The sequence below is a fragment of the Heliangelus exortis genome, chromosome 8, assembly GCF_036169615.1.
Source record: "Heliangelus exortis chromosome 8, bHelExo1.hap1, whole genome shotgun sequence".
Lineage (NCBI taxonomy): Eukaryota > Metazoa > Chordata > Aves > Apodiformes > Trochilidae > Heliangelus > Heliangelus exortis.
In genome coordinates this window covers 2,532,060-2,555,570 of record NC_092429.1, presented here as the reverse complement: position 1 = coordinate 2,555,570, position 23,511 = coordinate 2,532,060, and the positions used below count along the sequence as shown (strand labels likewise).

General features: G+C 43.9%; 1 protein-coding gene across 7 annotated transcripts in view; it reads right to left on the bottom strand.

Annotated features, from left to right (window-relative positions):
- Nucleotides 1–1,622: 1,622 nt before the first annotated feature.
- The window catches only part of DOCK7 (dedicator of cytokinesis 7), a 98,556-nt gene continuing 76,667 nt past the window's right edge, over nucleotides 1,623–23,511 (bottom strand). For 3 of the 7 annotated variants that reach the window (XM_071749945.1, XM_071749948.1, XM_071749949.1), the window contains 16 exons: nucleotides 23,248–23,344; nucleotides 20,764–20,860; nucleotides 19,989–20,123; nucleotides 18,893–19,045; nucleotides 18,087–18,245; nucleotides 17,734–17,834; nucleotides 16,578–16,770; nucleotides 15,883–16,026; nucleotides 15,153–15,284; nucleotides 8,818–8,952; nucleotides 7,474–7,563; nucleotides 6,487–6,723; nucleotides 5,619–5,762; nucleotides 4,605–4,711; nucleotides 3,422–3,589; nucleotides 1,623–2,154 (listed from right to left, as the gene is read on the bottom strand). In XM_071749945.1, the coding sequence (XP_071606046.1) occupies nucleotides 2,112–2,154; nucleotides 3,422–3,589; nucleotides 4,605–4,711; nucleotides 5,619–5,762; nucleotides 6,487–6,723; nucleotides 7,474–7,563; nucleotides 8,818–8,952; nucleotides 15,153–15,284; nucleotides 15,883–16,026; nucleotides 16,578–16,770; nucleotides 17,734–17,834; nucleotides 18,087–18,245; nucleotides 18,893–19,045; nucleotides 19,989–20,123; nucleotides 20,764–20,860; nucleotides 23,248–23,344 (2,135 nt within the window). In that variant the 3' untranslated portion in view covers nucleotides 1,623–2,111. Of the gene's footprint in view, nucleotides 2,155–3,421; nucleotides 3,590–4,604; nucleotides 4,712–5,618; nucleotides 5,763–6,486; nucleotides 6,724–7,473; nucleotides 7,564–8,817; nucleotides 8,953–14,154; nucleotides 14,170–15,152; nucleotides 15,285–15,882; nucleotides 16,027–16,577; nucleotides 16,771–17,733; nucleotides 17,835–18,086; nucleotides 18,246–18,892; nucleotides 19,046–19,988; nucleotides 20,124–20,763; nucleotides 20,861–22,772; nucleotides 22,791–23,247; nucleotides 23,345–23,511 lie in introns of all 7 variants that reach the window. The other 4 variants (XM_071749944.1, XM_071749946.1, XM_071749943.1 and 1 more) reach the window with 3 other exon arrangements.

Below are 23,511 nucleotides of genomic sequence, written 5' to 3'. Positions count from 1 at the left end.
AGGATATTTGTCCAAGAACTGGAACAAAATGGAAGCTCTTCTTGCTGAAGACACAACAGACAAGAACTACTGCAAATTAAGGTTTCATTCTTTCATGGCTACTGGGACTTGGTCCCTTTTTTCACATTGTAAATATTTTGCACACTTCTTTATAACTCTTGCAGAGCCACCCCCTCCTTCCTTCATATTGTCCAGTGTGTCCCACACAGCTTCCAAAGCCTTGTAAACCCCACCCCTGCCCTTTGAAATGGCTCAGAGTGTGTGAGGGGAAAGCCTGATGTTGAGTAGTTTGCTTTATGCAAAGAACTCCATGCAGGCTTTCCTGGGGTGGCACCTGTGCTACAGAACTAGTGCTGGGTGGTGTTCATGGGGGTCAGACCCTAACCAGAGCACTGTGCCACCATGGTTATGAGGCTGAGGGAACAAAAGAGCATTGGAAAAAGTGTCAGCACCTCCCCTGGTGCCATCCATCCATCCCTCTGGGTGCCATCCCACACACCTGGAGCCCATGGTGGCTCCTGGCCCTGCCACCCCTCCAGCCCTGCTCAGGAGGAGGGCAACCATCCTGCTACCACCCCACCTGGCTACCAGCCAGCCCCACCATGACATTACTAGCCAGAATAAAAAGGACCCTCCCTACCCCCCACCCCTCCCTGCTGATGCAGAAGGGTGGGCACTTGCTGCAACTATGGGTGCTAAAATCATGGGGGGGAACCCTGAAGAACCCCATCCCCCCAGCACCTTCTAACACACAGGAAAGTGGGTGTTAGAAGTCAAGGTAAAAAACTAATTAGGTTTGAAAAGCCAAATGCTCAGAAATTGCAAGCAATGCCATATGGTTGTTTGCTATCTTAAAAGCTCATGTACAAAACAACTATTTCCTTATATATATATATATAGATATATACACACACATATAAAAGTACATTTATAAAATTTGATTTATATATATACACATGTATATATGTAAATATGTGTGTATTTTTAGGTATTTAGAGTGAGACCAAGCTTGTGTTTAATCACCTACCACCTCTTCCAAGGGACCTTGTTCACTCCAGAGAGGAATAATAGAAGGGACCAGATTTAGGAGTTGTGTACTCAGCTCCAATTCTGATGTTTCCTTGAAGTGCTGTGCTAGCCACCAAAATAACTGCTGGAAAACAGATGTTTTTCTTTACATGAGTAAGAACACTATTTATGTAAGCTTGTAACTTAAAACTATGTGATCATTTATGTTCTCTTCCCCAGTTAAATTATTTTTAATTGAAAAAGGGACACAAAAAAGTAATCTACTAAACTGCATGAAAGTTTTGATGAGGTAAGTGCAGTTTGGACTTCCCAGCTGGTGGAAATGACAGTGTGAACACACAGCAGCCATTCTCAAACTGCTCTACTGGTACTGAAGGAGGTAAAGTGGTAAATTAGGGTGTGCCTTGATTCTTCTGAAGGCTTCAGATGGAATTGTTTTTCTTCACAGCAATTCACACTCAGAGTTACAAAGAAAAAAGGATGGGGATAGTAAAAAAGTCACTGCTTGGTTAAGAAGTGTTAGTGTAAGACTTACCTTTCTCTGAACCTTTTTTCCCAAGGATGGGGAGCTCTGAAGTCCAATGCACAGGGAATTAAAGTGTAAACATTCACATATTTAATAGTACCATCAAAATAACCATCATCACTACATTAAAAACTTGAAAAATGCATTTGCGTATGGTCCTAATATAAATTAAATATATGAACTAAAAGTAAATAAATTTAACATTAGGTAATGCTATAAATAAAGGTAAATGCGTTTAGTGTACCTTTGAGTCATAAAAATGCCTTAAAAAACAGGTAAGTTTACAGCTTATCACCAATACTCTGGATACCACTGCCATGATTTTTTTTTTCTTTTAAACATTTATAAGTCTACATTTGACAATTCAGAATGATTTTTGGCCACTGAACACTTTGATGGAGGAAGAGGTGTGTGGGATGTCCAGGATGAAGTCCAAGTTTTATTTCACAATAAAACTTCTTTGATTCCCAGCGCTGATAACAAGGCTCTTTCTTTTCAAAACCTTAATTTTAAGTGCTTTTTTTTTTTTTTTTTTTTATTTTGGTTTTTAACTCGTTTAGATATCCATTTTGCGAAGGCTCATCCTGCTGAAGGAGTCTCTGAGGGAGAGAAAATACAATGATGAGCTCATGTTTTCCATGATGAAATAGAAGAAGCCTCATCATGAATGACTCTGCACTTGATTTCCAGTGTTTTCTACAGCTGCCAACTACAAAAATTAAGTCCACTGACACCAACATTCTGCTTTTCAAATTATTTGGGTTGGGGTCTGGGTTCATTTAATTGCCCAAGGTTTGCTGACCTGAGAGCTGACTTCATGGGGACACAGAGAAGCAGCACAAACCATCTGCACAACTGCAACCTTGCTCAGGTCTTTCAAATAAATCTCATTTTGGGATTTGCCTGGAATATCTCTGTTAAGACTCCCTGCACAGGATCATAAGATTAGAAAATTCTAATTCTAATCATAAGATTAGAAAATGAACACCCTGACAAAAATACTTTTTGAGGGAGGGAAACACCAGCACCACTCCCAGCTAGAGAAACCCAGCTCCAGCAGAGCCCTGCACAGTCTGGAGAGAGCTTTGAATGTCCTGAGCCTGGGCAGTGAGACCAGGCCACCTCTGCAGCATTCAGCAAACAGACAAATGCATCAAATTCAGCTGCAGAAAGAGGGCTGAGCTCTGCTGTGTGAGCTATGAGCACTCACTGCCTTCTGCAGCCAGCACTAAGTCTTGCTCTTTTTATAATGTCAAGTTCCTCTTTTCACAACATTTTTTATGTTTCCCATTGTTCTCTACCTCTGAACAACACTTGGATGAGGAGAGGTTCAAAACCAGGGCTGTATTCTCCTAAACCAAAAGCCCACACATTCACACAAACCTCCTAAAAGGTCTGCTGTTAAAAGCACATTCTCAGTGGGGCTTTTTATGTTCATTCTCATTGCAGATGAAGAAAAATCCCAGACTCCAGCTTATCAGTCTTCCAGCATGGAAGACACCAACTATTTTTCCACCCTGCCTGTCCCTGGAGCTCCTCATCCCAGTTTTACTGGGAACAAACAAGTGGCAAAGTCCTGCCAACCTGAGGGTGGTTTTGAATCTAAAAAGAATGGGATGTAGGATGAAAAAAAAAAAAAAATTCTCCTAGATGAGGACCAAAAGGGACCACTGCAAATACCACCTACCATATCTGTTGGGAAGAGGATGTGCTCTGAGGCAGGGCAGAAAGGGAATGGGGTGAACTCAGCCAAAAGAGCCATAATTGGAAAACGGGTGTGACAAGTTCACCAGGAATATCAAACAGCCCAGTCCCCAGTTTTACCCCCTCCTTATCTCTGCTGGAAGAGTAAAAGCAAATATCCACCTGTGGCAAGTGACCGGCAGCACTGCCTTATACAACTGGGGGATCTTTCTGTTTATCAAAGGTTGGAGAGCTTCCTTTAGCCTGTGATAGTTCCTTTCAAGTTCTCGCTGGTACTCCTTCTGGTCTGGGCCAATCAGGCTCTTGTTCTTCCTCAGAGCATCTTCACATCTAGAAAAGAAAAGTCTTTGAAACTTGGGCACGTAAAAAAAGGACCTGCTTGCTACAGACTTGTTCATCTAATAGTACAAAAAAAAAAAAATCATTCTGTTCTTCTGGGGTGACACACAATATCCTTCTCTAGCTTGTCTTTTGGGTAATAAAGACTCAGCTAAACTGCTCTGTGTCGATGGGGAAAGGTGTCATATTTCCAATTTCCATTTCACTTCCAGAGTGACAACTCCTTTTTCATTTTAATTTACTCTCCAGTTTATCCTCTCCAAGGAGAAATGAAAAGCTGATCTCTGCACAGCCACTTCCAGTCCAAGAGGATTTAAAGATGGATAGATCTACTGCTCTCCCCAGGAAAGATTAATAAATAGCAGACTATGAGATGTTCATCAGGAACTCTTCATCTTGCAAAGATGTAATTTAAACAGAGTATGAAAAGAACTGTATCATCAATGCTGCTTATTTCAGATGGGAAATCTACATTGCCACTGAGCTATTTCCTTCAAGTATTTTTATCCAATTATACATTTATTCATTTTTTTAACCTCTGTGCTGGACTGAGACTGCAGTTTGCATTGCTCAAAAGGAAAGTTGAGTAGCCAGCACATTTCTTGAGAGAATCGTGCCAGCCTGCTTCTGCTTCCACTTCCTTTGGAGAAATTCACTTCACAGGGAAATTAAATCTCCTGGCCAGTTCAGGAGTTTCTCCTGACCCTGCCAAGCTGTGAGTTCATTTGGACCAGCCTGGCTAGTTGTGCTCTCCAACACAGGAACTGAGCTATGATCAATAATTCATTCCTGATTAACAGCAAACAACTTCAGCCACTTGATCTGACTGAAGTCACGGACTTGAGAAACAGGGAGCCAAACAGGTAGCTGAGGGATAAGCTGCATTTGGGAACTTGGGCAGATGGAATTAGGACATGGATACTCCCTGTGTTAACTGTACATGATCCTGCCTGATGTGGCAGCAACAGCTGCATCTGTCAGGCAGTCTGAAGACAATACTCCATACCTTTTTGTGAAGTCTTTGAAACAGAGCCGCAGTTTGTTATGATGTCTGAAGAGCTTTGGATCATTGGGAATTTCAGACAAGAAAACCTGTGCAACTTCTAATGGTCCCTTTAGGAGCAGAAGAGAAAACAAGTTAAGTTTCTCAGAGCCATCTGTCATATCCAGTCACTGGAGAGTCTTCCTGCACATAGAAACATCCTTAAATGCAACATTTCCTCACAGAATACATCAATTATGAAGAATTGCAGCTGGTAAATCTGGCATAAATCATGAAACATGACAACAGAATCTCTCTTAATTCATTGCTTTGGGATTATGTTGGTTTGGGGTTTTTTTGTTGTTTTTTTTTTTTTTTTAATAGAACTCTGCTTTTGGAAAAGAGTGTGAGAAAATGCACAGATTGTACATTTGTTCTCTCTTATAAGGACTCTTGACAAAGTTTGCTCAACTCACAGCTAAGACAAAGTTTAAACAATGCAGACAGAACCAATGAAGTGTTTGCCAGAACTGCAAACTCAACACAGAACTTCAAGCAGATTTTTTTCCATCTGGTGTATGAGTAGAGCTTTACTCACAGTCCCTCAATTTTTCCTTCATTCACTCATTCTGCTTTCCATTTTGCTCACAAACTATTGCAGGACACAATCCTGCTTCCACCCACCAGAGCCTGGCTTAACTAAAGGGAAACTAATAAAACCTTTTTTTTTAAGGAAGGAGAGGCAGGCAGAAAGAACTGGGAATGCCAGGAAGGAGCAAATAACTGAGGGAGGAGGGGTGTCTCTTCCCAGACATTTTCCAGATCTAACTGCATTATTTTCAGGACTCATACTCAAATGGCAAAGTGACTGAGAGCACCCAGTCTAGACCCAGCAGTGACTTTACACAGATTCCACAGATTAAACAGAGAAAAAAAAAAAATCCAAGCTAATTTAGAAATAAGTCCTGACACTGAGCATTCACTGTGCTGAGTGATGGGCACTACCTCAGTGTCTCCAGTTGACCCAGTGATCCTCACCTGATTCACTGTGGTACCTACTGATCCTTGCAGCACCATCTGCAGCATCTTTGGGTCTGCAGGGTCTTGATGGGTTGCAAAAGCTAATTCCTGGGTTTTCTTCTGCATATCCTCTATGGCAACTTCAATGGGTGTCAAAATGATCTAAGCAGGCAGCCAGAACAGAGGATGATTGTTATCGTTGAGGCTGTCAGCCAGACACAGGCTTTCAGAAACACCACTTTGGTGGTGGAAGACACCAATATGACTGACAGTTAACACAGTGACACTTTAGTAACATTCCCTCACAGTCCTGGTTTAAAAACACCAGGAAAGAGTTTGATTTTTAAATGTCTTTCTACACCTGGGTACTCAAGAGCTTGCTGAGACTGCTTCAAGAGCAGGCAGACTCTCTTTGTGGTCACTGCAACCAACTACCCAGGGTTACAGCACAATGACAGCACTTAAACACCCACAGATGTTTCATCTCTCATGAAAACGTATTTTTCACAGGAAAAGGTACAAATTTTTTCATCAGAAATGGATTTTTTTCAGAGGAGCAGGGAAAAGTCCAACCATTCTTAAAACCAAGATGAAGGGGTCTCATGCGGAGTCCCGCAGTGGCCATCCAGAGCAGCTCATGATGGAGCTGCCTGCCCTCACCCCCTGCTTTTCTGCAGCTTTAACACAGAAAGGGGAAATTTGGTGACTACTGATGGCCAGGAGGACACATCTGTGCCAAGGTGAGGGTGTGAGGGCCATGCCTGTGCTATCCAACTGCACGTACAGCAGCACACGAGGCGATGGTTCCAGCACCATCCACGCCCTTTACTCCTGGGCACTATTTCCCTTCAAACAGCAGGAAGCCCCCAGAGATCCCAGGCCTCACCTCCTCTTTGTGGATGACATTTATCCTGGTTTTAATGTAAGGGAAGGCGTGGGAGGTGGTGAGGATGGTTTTGCGCTTGAACTGCTCGTGCAGCTCCCCGTGGGCCCGGCCGTCCAGCGTGAAGGGGGTGCAGTACATGAAACGCCTCAGGTTGTAGTTCTTGTCAAAGTAAGTTATCCTGTCCTTCATCTCATAGGTGTCAAAATAGGGCTCCACGTAGGTTATCTGGATGTAGGCCTGAGGGGAGGAACACAGGTGAGGTAGAGAGAAAGGGAAATGCAGCCTGGGCTTCTGGTGTCCTCTCATCTCATCTCCTCCCTTCCCACCAGTCACTGCAAGGGCGGGGAAGAAAATGGCTCATGCTAAACCAGGATGGTTTTCTACACCTCTCACCCCAAGCAGCCACAAGATGTGGGTTTCCTCACCTACTTGTGAGATTTGGTTCAAAAGAGAGAGGGAATTACTGGAGAGAGTCCAGTGGAGGGCAACAAAGATGAGTGGGGGATTGGGGCATCTCTCTGATGAGGAAAGGCTGAGAGAGCTGGGACTCTTGAGCCTGGGGAAGGCTGAGGGGAGATCTTGTTAATGTCTACAAGTATCTAAAGGGTGGGTGCAAGGAAGATGGAGCCTGACTCTTCTCAGTAGCTCCCAGTGATAGGATGAGGGGCAATGGGCACAAGCTGGAACATAGGAAGTTCCATTTAAATGTAAGAAAAAACTTCTTTACTATGAGGGTGGCAGGGCAGTGGCACAGACTGCCCAGGGAGGGTGTGGAGTCCCCTTCTCTGGAGATACTCAACCCCCACCCTGGATGGGTCCTGTGTGATTTGCTCTGGGTGATCCTGCTTTAGTGGGAGAGTTGGACTGGATGATCCCAAGAGGTCCCTTCCAACTCTGATCATTCTGTCATTCAGAGCAGGATTTGCTCCACTGGGTTTGCTCCACGCTGAGAAGCAGCTCTCCTGAACCTGCTCTTGGTGTTCTTACCTTGTTAGGATCCAGTTTACATTTGTCCACAGGGTTTGAGTCCTTGATCACTTCAAGCACATCTTCACCAAACCGTTCTCCATAAAATCCCTGCAATCAAGAGCAAAGGCACTGAAAGCCACCACCAAATGCAGCCCTCAGACATGGGGGTTGGAGGTGACGCTCCACATGCCCTCAACAGTTGCTGTGATGGGTCTGAATGTGATCTGCTGAATCCAGGAGAATTAAATGGGTCACATTCCAGGGGTGAGAGGGGAAAACAAGCCTGAGGCCCTGGAAGGCAGGAGAACTTTGGGGGCCTTCCAACCAACCCATGCTGCCTGGTTCTGAACGAGCCCTTTGAGCTGGCTGTGTGTCTGTGAGCTCAACCGCAAGCGGGGATCTGCCTGGAAATCAGGTGCCACATCCAAGCAGAGGGTGAATGGCTGAGTTCTGAACTCAGCTTCATCAGCCTAAACCTCAAACAACACAGTGGCTTTCAGCTGCTGCATTGTTGTGAGCCACAACGTGACATCAGATCTGTTCTAGCAAATAAATCAGGGCTGTGTTTGCCCTCTGGCCCTACGAACAAGTAGCACGGCCCAGCCCAGAGCCATGCTGCTTGTCCTCTCCCACTGGAGATGGACTCATCTCTCCTCAGTGCTTACTGGGAACAGTCTCCAACCCATGATGTCCCCTAAATTGTGTTAAGCCATTATCTAGACCCAGGTTAGCTGGCACACAAGCAGGCCAGACAGCCCATTACAAGGTAGAGGTGATGGCTGGGTGGTACCTGGAGCTGCACCCCAGCCCCAGTTAGGTAAGCAAAGTTGCCTTCCTTTGTTCACAGCTGAAAGAAACTTCAGCCCTGGGTTTCCCCACTTCAGGGACTCTGAAATTCAGCCACCTCAAGAGGGTTCAGCCTCTAGAACAGAGGAATATGATGTGAAGGTAACAAAACAACAGCAAAATGCAATGCTTTCTGGAAGTCAGATCCTGTAAAACCATCCCAACATTTTTTCAAGCCCAGGTCATCCCATTTACATCAGGCAGCTGGACAGAAATGCAAACACAGTACCATATGCCACAAACTCTCAGATGATCACAGGGAATGAGAAGGGGAAACCTCTGGGGCTCCTCTCCCTGCATTCCTCCTGCAGAGGTGGCACCAGCAAGAAGACAGAAGCCATCAGGCCCAGCTCTGGGTCACTGCATGGGGCTCTGCAAACTCTTGTGCCAAGAGACTTTCTCTAAGCTCAGATTTGCTTCCAGGAGGCACAGGGATGGTTTTACCCAAGTAACTGCTGCACAGCAGTTAATCCACAACCCACAGACAGGATTTGAGGTCAGCCACAACCATCTCACCTCCAGCCGATGGGAAATTTCTGCTAACTTGGTTATGGCAGGTTCCTTGTACACAAACTCTTGCTCATCCAGGTCTCCAAATTTCGTTCCATAAAAACCAACTCGGAAGTAGGTGCCAAACATCCTCTTCCCATCCTAGGTTTGGAGAAACAACAGGTTATTCCAGTGGGGAAACATGCACACCCCCAAGCATGGCTGCAGGCAGGGCTCCTGAAGTTATGCAAAAGAAGAAAGAAATTAAAAGACAAGGAGGAAAAAGAAAAACCAACAAAACAGAAAGAAAGAAGGGCAAGAAAAACACACCTGGAAGTCAGCATGAATACATTTAGCAGCAAACACTGCAATGGGATTATAAATCAACATGATAATTATAAGGATCAGTTGTGACCATTAGCCCAACCCTGCAATGACTTTTCCCACCCTGGGAGGAGCCTGGGGGTGTTGGATCTCTCTGAGGAGCAGTCAAATGCCAAGTGTCTGCATTTGGGTAATTATTTCAGGCTCTCCAAATTCCATGCAAACCCCTTAGCCTGCAGCAGGCACAGAGGGTATCACACAGGACACCCCTGAAAATTACCCACATCATCCACTCCCAAATAATTGCAGGATTGGGCTGAAGTCAACGTCCAGTGCACTCACACACACACACACACCCTTAAGTCCTTTTTTAAATAGCACATCAACTGGAAGGTGTTAATATTCTCTTCTAGTAACTAATACCTAGTAGAAGGGGCCAAAGTCACTCCTGGTGAAAGCAGATGCAACCCACTGTGTCATGTACCTGCTTCCATTTCAGCCAGTGGTGAATTTGGCCCAGAAATGCAATTAAAGTAGAGAAACAAGAAAGATTTATTTTTTTTTTCTGGAAAAGTAACGAAAAAAATCTGATTAAGAGAGAGAAAGAGAGAAGAAAAATGCTTTAAGAAGTAATCACACCATTGGTTTTGTTAAAAAGAAAAAAACCAACTCACGCTGCATGCACAAACCAGAAATGCTTTTCAGTGAGAAAATCTAAAATGTTCACCTTTACTCTCATGAAAGTGTGATGTAGTATATAAGGCTCAATGTTTCTGAATCTGGGCTAGTGTTAGGTTTCAACCAGCAGCTACAGATGTCCTGGCTGCCATGTAGTATTTTTTTAGTATTTTGTTATGGCAAAACTGAGCTCTCATGGTGATGGTGAACACAATCTACAGAAGGCAAAGAGGATAAATAAGCCAAACTAAAATAATTTCAAAAAATAAAAAATAACCCTTGGGCAAACTGAAGAGACTGGTAAAAACACTGTCATGGCAAGCAACTGCTTTCTCCTGGCCTGGAGGAACCTGGGGCATCACAGCAAGGCACAGCCAGGATGTGATGTTGCTTTTTTGGCTGCTGCCCACCCCAAAGCTCACTGAGACCCAGCTCAGAGGTGCCCAGCAGCAGCCTGGCTTGATACACACAGGCCACAGCTTGGCTCTACTGTGGGACATCCACAGATGCAAATTAATCACCTGCTCTGGTGTGAGCACAGCCACATGCACCAGTTCAGGCAAGCAAGGAGTCACACACCAAGTTGCTCATAGGTGGCACAGGTGGCTCTCTGGAGCTCTGGTTCCAGCCCAGCTCTCCAAGCATCCCTTCTCTAGAGAGGGGCTTTTCTGCAGCACCCCTCAGGGCAGATGACAAGGTTTTGGCTGTGTCCTCAGCTGCAAAGCTATTACTGCTTCACTGGAAGTACCATCTGACAACACCTGGTTGCTGCTTCCTTGGACTCCCCATCTTTCTCCTGTCCCCATCCCTCTGGACTCATCCAGGATTGAGCAGCCCATTGAATCCTTCATTTATTCATCACTACCTTTTCCAAGCCACCAATCTGGACAGTATTACCCACACTAACATCCCTCAACACCCAGTGCTTCCATTTTCCTGTGGTAATAATTTTTTCAAAGTAATCTCAATGATATAGGCAGAAGACTGATATCCATTCCCAAAGCACTTTGCAAGGCAGCATCATCTCTGCCCAAGGGGAACAGATGTGTTCCCAAAACATCTTCCCAAACTTTACATGGGGTCTGGGTGTTCTCCATGTGGAAGCTGGTGGGATCTGTCCTCAAGCCACAGGCCCCAGAGATGAAGGAGACACTGCTGCTCTTCTAATTCCTACCTTGGTGAGTGACTTTCAGGGGATAAAACACTTGCAGAACCTGATCCCTACAAGGTATCTGCAGTGTGGACATCTGCCCAGACAGCTATTTGTCACCAGCAACTTTCACTTATGTTGCTGTAAAAAAAAAAATTACAGCAAGTGAGGGAAAAAATGCTGTCTGTTGATCAGCATCAATTAACAAAGAGTCCTGGTGGCATTTGCTAAATGTATAAAGTAAGAGAAATGGGACATTGGGAAGTCCCAGGAGTGGCAGCAGCAGGGAAGCCTGGTGAGACCCAGAACCCCCAGGTGAAGGCAGCTCTCAACTTAGGAATTTGTTTCATTGTCATGAAGAACATCTGTAACTGGCTGCTCCTGATAATCAAGCTGCTGGCACTCAAGTTGTCATCAGCACCCCAGGGAGAAAAGCTGGCAGCGAGGAGCAGGGGTTAGCCCCTGAGGTGACAGAGACCTCTCCCCACAAAGTTCTGGATCCATCAGCCAAGAAATATTGTGACTCACAGTGAGGGATTTGTTCCTGGAAAAACACTCTGGGCAAACATGGACAGGCTGCTCCCTACCTCACCTGGATACTCAGTAGCTACCAGCTCCCTGAGATCAGGAGAGCTCAATTTCTTGCCTGATGTTAAGAATATTAGATGGTTCTAGACAAGGCTCTCTTAATTGAAATGTCTGTCTACTCAAAGTACTGAAAATAAACAAAAAACCCACTTAAAAATACTCCATGGTCTTGTTTCTGAAAAGAGCCAAAAATGCAGGTATGAGGGAGAAATTAATTAAAAGCATTTTATCTCCTATTATTTTATAAAAAAATAATAGGTCTTTGGGAGGAGAAGAGAATGAAGGTGAACACTGAATAGCCATCACAGAGTTGGCAGAGCAGATAACAGCCATCATGATTTATGAAGGTTCATGATTTGTTATTATGCATGGTAAATACCTCTCAAAATTGCTGGGAATAAAGTTTTAAGAGTTATCTCTTGCACGCACACAAAAAGCTTTGCCAACAACATTGGAAAAATCAAGATCCCAGAGTGATCTGCTTTTTTCACCAAGATTAAGAGGGCAAAGTCAGCCCCAAGTATGCAGGAATAAAAGTAACTCCTTCATACACACCCTGCAGGATGCAAAATCCAACCATCTTTACCAAACTCAGCATAATTATTTTCTTGCTTAATTTTAACCCAAGGTCCTCTGCAGTGTTGCCAACTATTACAAGTCTTTCAATATTCATTTTTTGGTGAAAGTAACAGCTCCTGGAGTCCTGTTACTCCATGGCAACCTCACCCAGCATTACTTCAAAAAGAATTTTTAAATTCTCATGGCAGAGCATGAAAAGTTGTTTTATTTTTTTCCTAGCAACTTTCTTAACTGGGAAATAAATAAAAAGAATCAATTTGACATTTATTCAATGAATAAAGATGGAAGCTGAAAAACCCACCACCTGACATGTTTAAGCAGGTCTCAAAAATGCACTGGTGCAAGACTCAGGATACTTCAGAGCTTGTAGTTGGCAATACCAATTTCCTTGGGACACGAGGGGGGGTGGTGCTGCTGTTGGCATAGCTCTTTGGTAAAACGAAATCAGGGTATCCACAGTGTAAAACAAAACAGAAAAAAAAACAAAAAAGGGGAAAAAATAACAAACAAAAGAGAAAGGGAAGGGGAAAAAAATTTCCACAAGTAGGAACTTACCACAACAGACAATAGTAAGAGTGGGGAGGAGGGTCAGCAACCAGGGCGACAGAGGAGAAAACAGAAAGTATTTAATTAGGGAATTTCCAAAAAACAAACAAGCGGCAAATTGGCAGCAAATAAACTTTAAAATAAAAAAGGGTGAGCATCAATTAAGGTACTTAACATAAGGGAAAAGGGCAAAACATGCAACAAATCTGAAAGCTACAAAGCACAAGGATCAGAAAAGTGTGGCAATGAAGGAGCACGACGACAGACGAGAACAGAAACCATGGGTGTCTTTTACCATGCAGTAAAACATGACTGAGTGATGTTAGAATCATAACCAATGACAGGATTTGTCTTCAGGGGTCGATTTAGGGGCAGACTAATCAAAACAGATGCTCACAGGCCTTCACATTTTGTTTGCTATCCAACAAAGACCATTTACACTCCTAGGATGTGTACTCAGTGCTGCCTCCTCTGCCAGGACTTTTCACAGGAACAAGTGAAGGATTTACAGGGCCAGACCTTCAGCCTCAGGGGTTACTTTTAAGAGTTTTATTTCTTGCTAGGCCAGAATTAAAACACATGTTCAGACATCATCAGCCCAAATTATTTGCATCTCAACATGCACAAGAACCTGGTTCTTGGCCCCAGTTTGGGACGTGTGGACTTAAAAGCTCTCTTGTGGTGGAAAGATGAGAGTGAGGCGGCCCGTACTTATTGACAGAAAAGCAAAGGACAGCTGAAGACTAAGCAAATCATGTACCCTCATACTACCAAAACATTGAAAATTTCTTCTAAAATTCTTCTTGAGACTCATGTTATACATTGTGTTGACTGGACTAGGGCCCAAGTTACCAAACTGGCTGTGGTGTGTGTGACTGTGGATGAAGCTTTGCCTGGTTTTAATCTAAACGTGTGTGGTTCTCATGGTTTCCCTTGTAGAAATGTGAGCAAGCAGCCTCTACCAAAATGAAAGCAGCAAAACTTACTCCAGTTAACACAGCAACTGAGCAATTTTGCTGCCAGATACACAGCTACACAACAAAATTAAAGGAACAGAATGAAGCAGCCTGTTCTCTGAGATGTGGCCTGCAGGTGCAGTACCACCAGGTTTGTGTTTCAGAACCTCTGAGCATTATTGCTTAAATCGACCCCTGTGGGTGGGGTGAAAATATGATATGAAGGGATGATATTCTGTGTCAATGCTGATGAAAAGAAATATAAACAAATTGTAAAAACAAACTAGTGATGATATAGTGGCTCATTCACCAAAGAACCTCATTAGTGGAACACGTCAGCATCCATGCACTACCTACAGCTTCTTATGAAGGATTTCCTATGAGAACCACGATCAGTTTATTGGTATTTCTTTGGTTAATGAATTGTTTTAACAGCAGACAGCAACAGAAATACCCACAACTAGCACATGTGGGCAAGCATTGGCGTGAGTCATCTGAAAAACTCTATTAGTGTTCTTTACTAACTAAAATGGAGTTACCTACCTCCCAGCCAGTGCTCTGTGTAATAAAAAGTAAAAAGTGCGTGTCACAGAAACAAAAAAAAAATATGTTTCACAGGCCAAAACATGACCAACAATGTAAGGCATCATAAACCTGAAATGGTTTCAATGATTATACATCATCATGCATCCAAAACAGCCTTCTCTGGCCCAGAATGACACTCAGTGCTTGTCCTCCACTGGTTCATACAACCTCAGGAGGTTGGCAAGGACAGAACACGGAGGAAACCACCAAACCCTCAGCTGTGTCCTCTGAAATCCCTGCACTGACTGACACAGAGGAGCTGATGGCAGCATCAGGGTGACCACACCAGCAGGCAAATGATGGCCCCAGCAGCCCGTGGCCAGAAAGCTGACTGAAGGGCTGGAGTAGCACTGGCACATACTGAAGGAGGGTCTGCCAAGTGCATGTCTGCCCTGACAGAAAGACATGGACCCAGCTGGCCTCTCTAAGGAGGTACCATGTCCTCTTGGGAGCTGCCAAGTGCTTGGTTGAGGTCAGCTGAGCTTTGTGAAGGTTGGAAACTTCTGGGGTCTTTTAACAAATGCTCAGCACCTTAAGCTGGTGGGTTTGGCACCATCTAATTTTAGAAAGGTTCCTTCAATTATTGATCCACCATACAAACAGACAAATACAACCCCAACATTTCTGAACGTTACCTACCAGGCTACAGGCAAGATACAGTAGTTTTTCCCAGCATGCAAAACACAGATTAAAATAACATCTGCATGGATAAACTGACAGATGACTGGAATTTTTAACTTCAAGTTACAACGAAAGTTGGTGTGTCATATTCTCTCATGTTAAATGTCCAGAGAGAAAAAATCCTGTTAGTGATCCTTGCATTTACTGTGGATCACCATTTGACAATTCTCACATAACCTGATTTAAATCTTTTTTCCTTAACAAGTATTTTTTATTTGCACTGAGCCTGAAGTTGCTCCACAATTCACAGTGCAGCTGAAAATTCAAATCATTACCTGATGAACAATCTTGCTGAATGCTTCTTGAAGTTTACCATGAATAGTAGACAGCTTCTTGGCATCTCTATTAGCTTCATGAATAGGAATAAGGACTTTGTAAACCTCATTAACTGCTTCATACATGCCAGCCTACAAAAATAAGGTCCATCAGATTGCTCCATCAAGTCACCAATTCAAAAGCAATAGTGATACATCCTAACAGCATTTAAATTAGAAACCTCCAGAACTAAAAGGTGGCTCTGTGATGTAATCACCACCTTTTCTTAAAATATACCCATACATGAATGCAATCAAATCCCCAGTCACCTTTGGAATCAGGAGCCTACTACATTATACATTGCTACTAAGAAATGAGATTATTAACAGAATCAAAACTGAGGTATTTGGATGGATATATGCACAAGAGCATAACAAGCTATATAGGATCCTAACTGAATCCATGGAAATGAAATTTGGATGCTATGGGCACTGTACAGCTTGTTCTGTCTTGTGCATCTTCAACCTGAGTGACTTCTGCCTCCAACTCTTGGTCCCAGATCCCATTCTCTGCAGTTTACTCCAGAGAGCAAACTGAGCTGTCTTGTACAACTAATAACTCTCAATGCTTCATGCAGATTAAGTGGTTACAATACAATTACACAGTCTCATGGAGAAAACATTCTCCTTCATATTGCCCAGCATTATAAGGTTGCTGAAGAAGATAAGTAAAGAAATTAAAGTCTTCTACCATGGAGAAAGATGCTGCAGCCTGTTCCAGCAATCCCACCAGACCAGCTTCTGTAAAATACTTTCCAGAACAGATACCTTCTTCATCTGGTGATACAACATCATCAGAAACTGCTGACTCTTCCAAAACATTAGAAGATATGTTCTAAGGAGATAAAATGTAGATAAAATATTTTGACTCAGTTTAAACAACATTCAAAATTCCCAGTACCTTGAAAGCCAGCTGATCTTCAGTCAGTCCTCAAAGTTTCTTAAGAGGCAGCTTTCCTGTGCATTTTGTTTAATTTCCTTCTGAACCTGCACAGTACTTGAGCACATGCTTAAACTAACTGAAACTACCTACACATTCCAAGTGAAGGACGTGCCTGTTTGCTCGACTGAGTAACTTAGTATTGCCCTGAGTAAAGTTACTAATCACAGGAACCACTTTGATCAGTTGCACCCACTACAAAACACAACAAAGACTTAACTGGAGAAATAAAAAGAGATGGATTTACTCTGTACTGTGGGTGTAAAGACTTAGGGAACCCAGACAGTCTTTATTCTGCAAATAAAGATTTTCAGAAGCTGCTCTAACACATTCTCCCCAAAACAGAGCAAGTGCAGTATGGGCAGGTAGGCACAGTACATGTAGAGTTACTCAGTATCTCAGCAGATGACAAAACCCAAAAATACACCAGAGAGGGTAATTCTTACCTGAAATGTAACACACCCTACGGGGAGGTATTTTCTGTCTTCCAGCATGCTTAGATACTCAGCTACCAAGGCTGCAGAGTGGACCAGGCACTGGGCTGACTCAGCATGATTGCTCCTCTCAGAGTGCTTCCCAGCCATGTTCTGCAGCCACGTCAGGCGCAGGTCAGGGGAATTCTGATAGCCCTTGGCAATCCTAATGGAAAAGAAAACCTCTGTGATTAGTATTTCATGACTTCTGGTTAAAAAACAACCCCTCCTCAGTGCTAGGCTCTCTAGAAAGACAAGGGAGAAGCAGTAATACATAGATGGAAAGTTACCCTAAATAACTTCGTAAGTTTCTGAGCCAGTTTGTGGTGGACAAGCAATTGGAGCTGCCTCCTGAAGGCAAAATGCTCCTCTGGGTGACTGCTGAAGCTCCTGACCAAAGCTCATCCTTCACCTGGAAACTAATTGTAAGCTAAAGGTGTGGGGCAATCAGAACAGATGACCAGATCTGCCTGGTCGCTTATGACAAAGTCTCCGCCACCTTTTAAGAAATTGTCAGGATTATTCGTGCAGAAACCACCATAGAATTTGGTAGTTGAGATCTTAAAATGGCTCTGGAATGTCTTGCATATGGACACCATCATATGCACCACCACCAAGAAGCCTTTTTGTGCAAGCAAAATTCTGGAGGATCCTTCAGTTTTCCCTGATGCAAGCAGGGAGAGCTGTCTTTACTCAGATGGAAGATAGAGATGGCTGGGGAATGGAAGCTACTTTATCCAAGATAAGCTGCATAAATGCCAAACAAAAGCTATCAATGCCACATGCAAACACAACAGACAGGTACATACTGGTCCATGAGCAGTAAGACCAGGAACTGGTTCAATATCAAGCTCTGTAAGGGCTCAAATGTGCAACATCTGAGACCAAAACCAAACAGCACTGTAGCTGCAATGGCTTGGGGTGAACTGAGAATCCTGGCAAACAGCTTTCAACAGGATTAAGTTAAACATAAAATGAATTGGTAATAAAAAACAAGTATTCAAAGTTCACAACAATACAATACCTCGTGCTCCAAAGAGAGGAAGTGCAGTAGGTGCAGAGCTTTGCTCAAACACCTTGTGGAGCACTGACACCTACTGTCCCTACAGTGTGGTGGTTGCAACTCTACCTGTACATCAGGTCAATCAGCATTTCTGGATCTTCCTGATGCTCCTTCATCTTAACAGTGTCTGAGAGGATCATATGGAGGTTGAACACCAGATCCTGGACCTGTAAAAAACCCACTGCTGTAATGAACTGGCAACAGGAATGGAGCTACATGCTGCTATGACAGGACCACAGTCACTCTGAACCAACACCTTGTTGCCAGAATTAATCAAGGACTGGATGTTACTTACTTAGGGGATTAAAAATTTAAAAAGTACCTCGTTCAAGGACTACATGCAAGTTCCAGGTCTAGATGTAGGTCTAAGTACAGCCTGTTAATGAACTATTCATTACTTCTGTGGTATTTTCATTTACCTGATCAGGAAACGTTGTCTCCCTAAGCTCCAGATCTTCTTCAGCATAAGTCAAAATAGTCTTCAGGGACCGTCGTAAGAATTCTTCATTGAAGTTCTGGGATGTTCCCACCAGGGATGACAGAGACATGGTCACCTGCATTTTGACCCTGGCAAAGTTCTGCAACAGAGAAATTGTTACTGGATTTCAGCAACCTGGAGATACCACAAGGGTCTGCTGCAACATCAGAGTTCTGACCATTGCACTCTCCTCCTGATACAAAACAGAAAACACAGGTTTTGTGAAAAGGGCAGTCACAGAGCTGTGGTCACAATAAAGCTCTGGCTTCATAATCTGATGACAGCACTATTTAGTTTCAGGTGAAAGTTATCCTGAAAAAGTTTTATTTTTCTTGCTTTCTCCCTGCTCTCAAGAACCTGAAGAGGATGATGCTCAACTCTCATGAATAAAGCCTTAATTCTGAACACTTGTTTTGGTTTGGTCCAGGCTAAAAACTGGAGTCACTGTGAACTCCCTATCATTCACTGACAGTCCCTGGGCCCAGGGGGTCCTCCAGTTCTGCTGCTCACTGTGGTGACTATAACCAAAGCAGTGCAAACAAAGATGTCTGGAGGAGCACTTGGTAGCACACAGCTACATGTACACCTGCAAAATGCCAACTCAGAGTTAAATTTCCTATAAGAGTTAAATTGGGAATTTTCTTGGTAATTTTAAGTGCCTCTGGGTGAGTCACAGTAAGATATAATGAGAGCAAACCAACCCCAGGTTACATGTGGTAACCTAACAGAGTCTGGCAGGACACTCACATTCCCAATCTCAAAGTTCTGTCTCATCAGAAGGTAAAGAGAGGCACTGGCATGGGACCGTATGGTGCTGATGCTGCTGCTGCAGTGCCTCAGGAGCCTCAGGCACAGGTCTGCACACTGCTCAGTCTCTTCTTCAAACAGCAGCTCAGGGAACTGGAAAAAAAGAATGAGGAAATCAATGCTTGGGCAGACAGGAATGACAACAAACAGGCCAGAGCAACCCTCAGCAATGAGCAAACACTGGCACTGATGTCAGTGAGTTAGAGGAAGTCCAGCACCCTCTCATTTTGAGGAGAATCAGAATGGTTGAGGTTGGAAGGGACCTTAAAGATCATCTAGTTCCAAGCCCCCTACATGGGTAGGGACACCTCTCATCCAGCCCAGGTTGCCCAAGGCTCCATCCAACCTGGCCTTCAACACCTCCAGGGAGGAGGCATCCACAACTTCCTTGGGCAACCTGTTCCAATGCCTCACCACCCTCAAAATAAAGAATTTATTCCCAATGTCTAGCCTAATGATGCTACTCATTATGATTAGCATAATGATTAATGATGATAATTTGAGTCACTTCACTTTCACAGTAACAGACAAGCAGACTCACTGTCACCACTGGAAAGTAACTCATTTATTGTAACTTATTCCTACCTCTGCACCTCTAGACTGACTTAAACCATTTCCAAAAATTCAGGCTTAAAACTGAGCTTTTCACACTACACCTACAGAAACTGGGAAATCATTTAAATTACTGGTCCAGTCAAACAAACCCATTTTAAGTGAATTTCATACTGCTTAAATCCCACTTGTGCTCCTTACTGTCTCAGTGCCTGCTTCCCCCAGCCAGCAGGAACCCACAACACCCTGGGGCTGTGCAAACTTTACCTCTGCATGGAGCCATCAAACCCAAAGTGCATAAACAGAGCTACTGATCATGAAAAACAGTCAGCTTTTTATCAACCCCCAGACCACACTTCCCGAAAACTGATATCACACAAACTAACAAATGATAGATGAAGTGACCCCAATGAAAAGGAAGAAAACAACCCCATTCTCCCTCAGTGCTGCTGGGGGTATATTATAGCATCTGCAGAGAATTCACCTTTGAAACCAAAGCCCTCTGTGTGGCAAAGCAGTGTTGGAGATAAAGTGCACTTTGGTTGCAGGCCATGCTGTGCAGAAGCACTTTCAGGACCCCGCCGAGGATACTCTCTTTGGACTCTGTCACAGAAACAGTCTGCAGGCAAAAGGAAACCAAGAATTGTATTAGGAAAAATGAACCTCCTGTGTTTATGTGTGTGTGTGTGTGTGTGTGAGAATAACTCTGCTGAAAAGCCCTTTGGCATGGAGAAATCACCCACTTCACTGGGCCTGTGTAACAGTCACAGTTCTGGATCAACCCCCAGGTAATGAAAACCTGACCCAGGGGAATGGGTCATTCACTGGGTGAATGATGGGGCTTTCCACCTGATGAGGCTCTGACCCTCTGGGACTTGTTTCTACTACAGGGAAAGTCTGTAGCTGGACTCTAGGTGGATTATTCAGGTGCAGCCCTTGGGATTTCTGGGTCTCCCTGCAGATCTGGTATTCCTGCTCCTGCCAGCCTGTGCCCGGGTTGCATTTGTAAAGAAAGCAGAGGACAAAAATGTTGTGTGTCCACATGCACCTGAGGGGAGTGAGAAAAGAGCTGGGATAAGGAGCCTGGAAGCTCTTCTGCACCATGGTCAAGTTAAGTATGGATACTGGATACAAGAGGCTGACCTGGAATTTAATGGTTTAAGGCATATTTGGGAAGAACTAGAGGAATAGGGAGAGGTTCTTCTTAAACTGTTGCCTGTCCAAGTGATTATAATGCAACTAAATCTCTCTTTGCTTACCTGTACAACTATCTCTAGAGTATCCAAAATAATCAGGTTGGCTTCTGTTGCAAGATTTCCATCAATAAGTGCCTCATGTTCTATCTCTGCCCTTGATCTAATCAGAGAAAAGAAAGGAGTAAAATGACTTTCTGTTTAAGAAGTTAGACCTACCCATTTTCCAGTCAAACATATTTCCACATTAGCAGCAATGCCTCTGTCACAATGCATCTATTTATAGCTGGACAACAGCACAAGAATATGTCAATACATCCATTAAGAGGACAGGAAGAAAGACCTGGCTTCATTATTTTTTTTTTAACATCTACAAACTCACACAGGATTTACATTCACCATGCTCAGGAGAGATCACACTACTCTCCAACACTTTGTTACTCTCCCAGGAACACAGCAAGAGTTTAGAGTCCAAACCCAGCTCAAAATTGGTTTAGTAGCATCGTTAGGCATGCAACAGCACAACCAGGAACAGAACGTATGGGTTATGTTATAGGCTATGGACACGAGGTGGTGCTACACGAGTAGATCTGCACTGCTGACCCAGGCAGCTACACCGGTTGTAGCAGAGAGCCAACGCTGTGAGGGTGCAATCTCTGTCTGCTGGTGCTAAACGATAGTGCAGTGCCTTCCTCTCCAAGAAAAACTACACAATTTTGCTGCCATCTGCCAGCCACTTGCTTTCCTGGAAAGGTTTACAAAGTCCACACACCCACTCACCCTCCTGGCCCCAGGAATTCAGAGTGGCACGAGCTGTGTTTGGCAGAGCCCCAGGGGTGTATTTAACCATAGCCTGTCCTACCACAGGTGCCACCTCTGAGAGACTCATGGCAGGCCAAACCACAGCAGGAGTGTGATCCAAAGGAACTGACAAAATCCAAGCAAAAGACAGGCCAAAGGGGATGGCAGGTGACTCAGCTCTGGGACCTGACTTGAAGCAATCCTCCCCTGCCACACTCTGCTTCCTCTGGGAGCTGGGTCAGACACACATTATCTACTCTTCAGGCTCCAGAATATGAAGTCTTGGAGTCTGGTTCTATATAATATAACACCATCTGCATAAAAAAGTACCACCTGCAGCTAGCTGCTCACAATTCTCAGTGTGAAAAGTCTTGCTGGTTTTGTTTCAGAGGGCCAGACTCTAACTACAGGTGCAGGACACACTTGCAGAGCCACAGGAATGGAGTGTGATGGACCCAGGTCACAGTGAGCAAGTGTCTGGGTTAAACAGCAGGTTTGGAGATTAAGCAGGATTATTTCGTGGGGTGAGATACCATCATCTGGCCATCAAGGTATTCCACAGCTGTTTAACATGGATGTGAGGTCCTCCTGGGAAGAGAAGAGGGCTCAGGCCCAGTGCCAGCAGTGAAATGATGACCTCTTCAGGCCAAATTTTAATCTGGTCTAACTGCCCACAGCTCTGGAGTTGAGCCATGGTGGGATTTATATGTACATCACTTCATCAGCAGGCTGAAAAACACTGGTCATTTGGCTTTGCCAGTGCTTCAAAAGGACTGAAGTCTTGGACAAAAAGCCACTACTCGAAGTAACAAGACCTTACATCCTGGAGCTGGACAAAGCAACTGGAAGCTGTAAAGATAAACTTTCTACTCCAGAAACTGTCAATGTCTTCAAGGGTAAAATTTGGCCTGATCCCACCTGGGCTCTGAGGATCTCACTTCTCAGTTTCTCCAGTTTCACCTGAGCTGAGATTGCTTTCCTAGGATTAGGAACAATTCTATTGCTGGGAGGAGGGAGGCTGCAGGTTGCAATTTGAGGAAACAGAAAACGTGCACAGCAAAGCTCAAACACAACTTCTGAGCCCTCTGGATTAAACCTCACCAAGAGGGAATTTTCAAAGGAAATGGGTGTAATAAGCAGAAAGAGCTCATTCCAATCAGCTGCGCACACACACTGAAAACTTCTGCCAAGCATCACAAACAATGCTGTGATGATTGAGGCTGCAGATGTACAAAATGGCAATTTATAAGAACTGCACACCAATGCTACAGTACCTGGCTGGTTTGTGGCTTCTAAAAGCACAGCACATGTGGAAAAACAATCAAAGTGATGGATTAGGACAGGAAAGGAAAGTGAGCTTTGACAACTCCAGAATGCTCTTATGGAATAAAGGAAATATGACATGAGATATATATATATATATATATCTATGTGCTATCTGTGGAAACTGCTAATGGATTTTCTCTTTAAATTACAGCTTACTACAGGATTCTAAGAAGGTAATGGTTTGTATCAGTCTCTTTAATAAAATCTCATTTCAGAATGTAAGAAAGCAGGGGACAGCAGAAAAGCAAAGACTTAGGGCAGTGTTGGACTAAAAGCCATTTGCTGCCAGCCCTGTTCCCACCAAGGGCCCAAACCTGCTCACATGGGAGCTGAGTGGATTGATGCCACCAAACTAAGGGGGGAGAGACCCTGCATTCCCACAGGCCCTGTCACCCTGCTAACAGAAGGATAAGGCAGAGTTACTTGTCAAGCTTCTCTGTGTTCTGACGCCAGTGAGTCATATCCTTTCTCCATCTCAAATTCTCTTGACTTCCAAAGGCACTCCCAGAAGGACTTCTCTCTGCAGGACAACATCAAAACAAGAGCATAGAATTTTTTTTTTTTTTTTTTTGCACAAGTAACAACTCTTAGATTTGTTCACAAGTGACAGGTGAAGGAAGCTATGACTCCTTAAGCTGTGGCAGTCACCCAAGAAGTTTACATGGTTCCTGTCACTGCTGGGTGGCA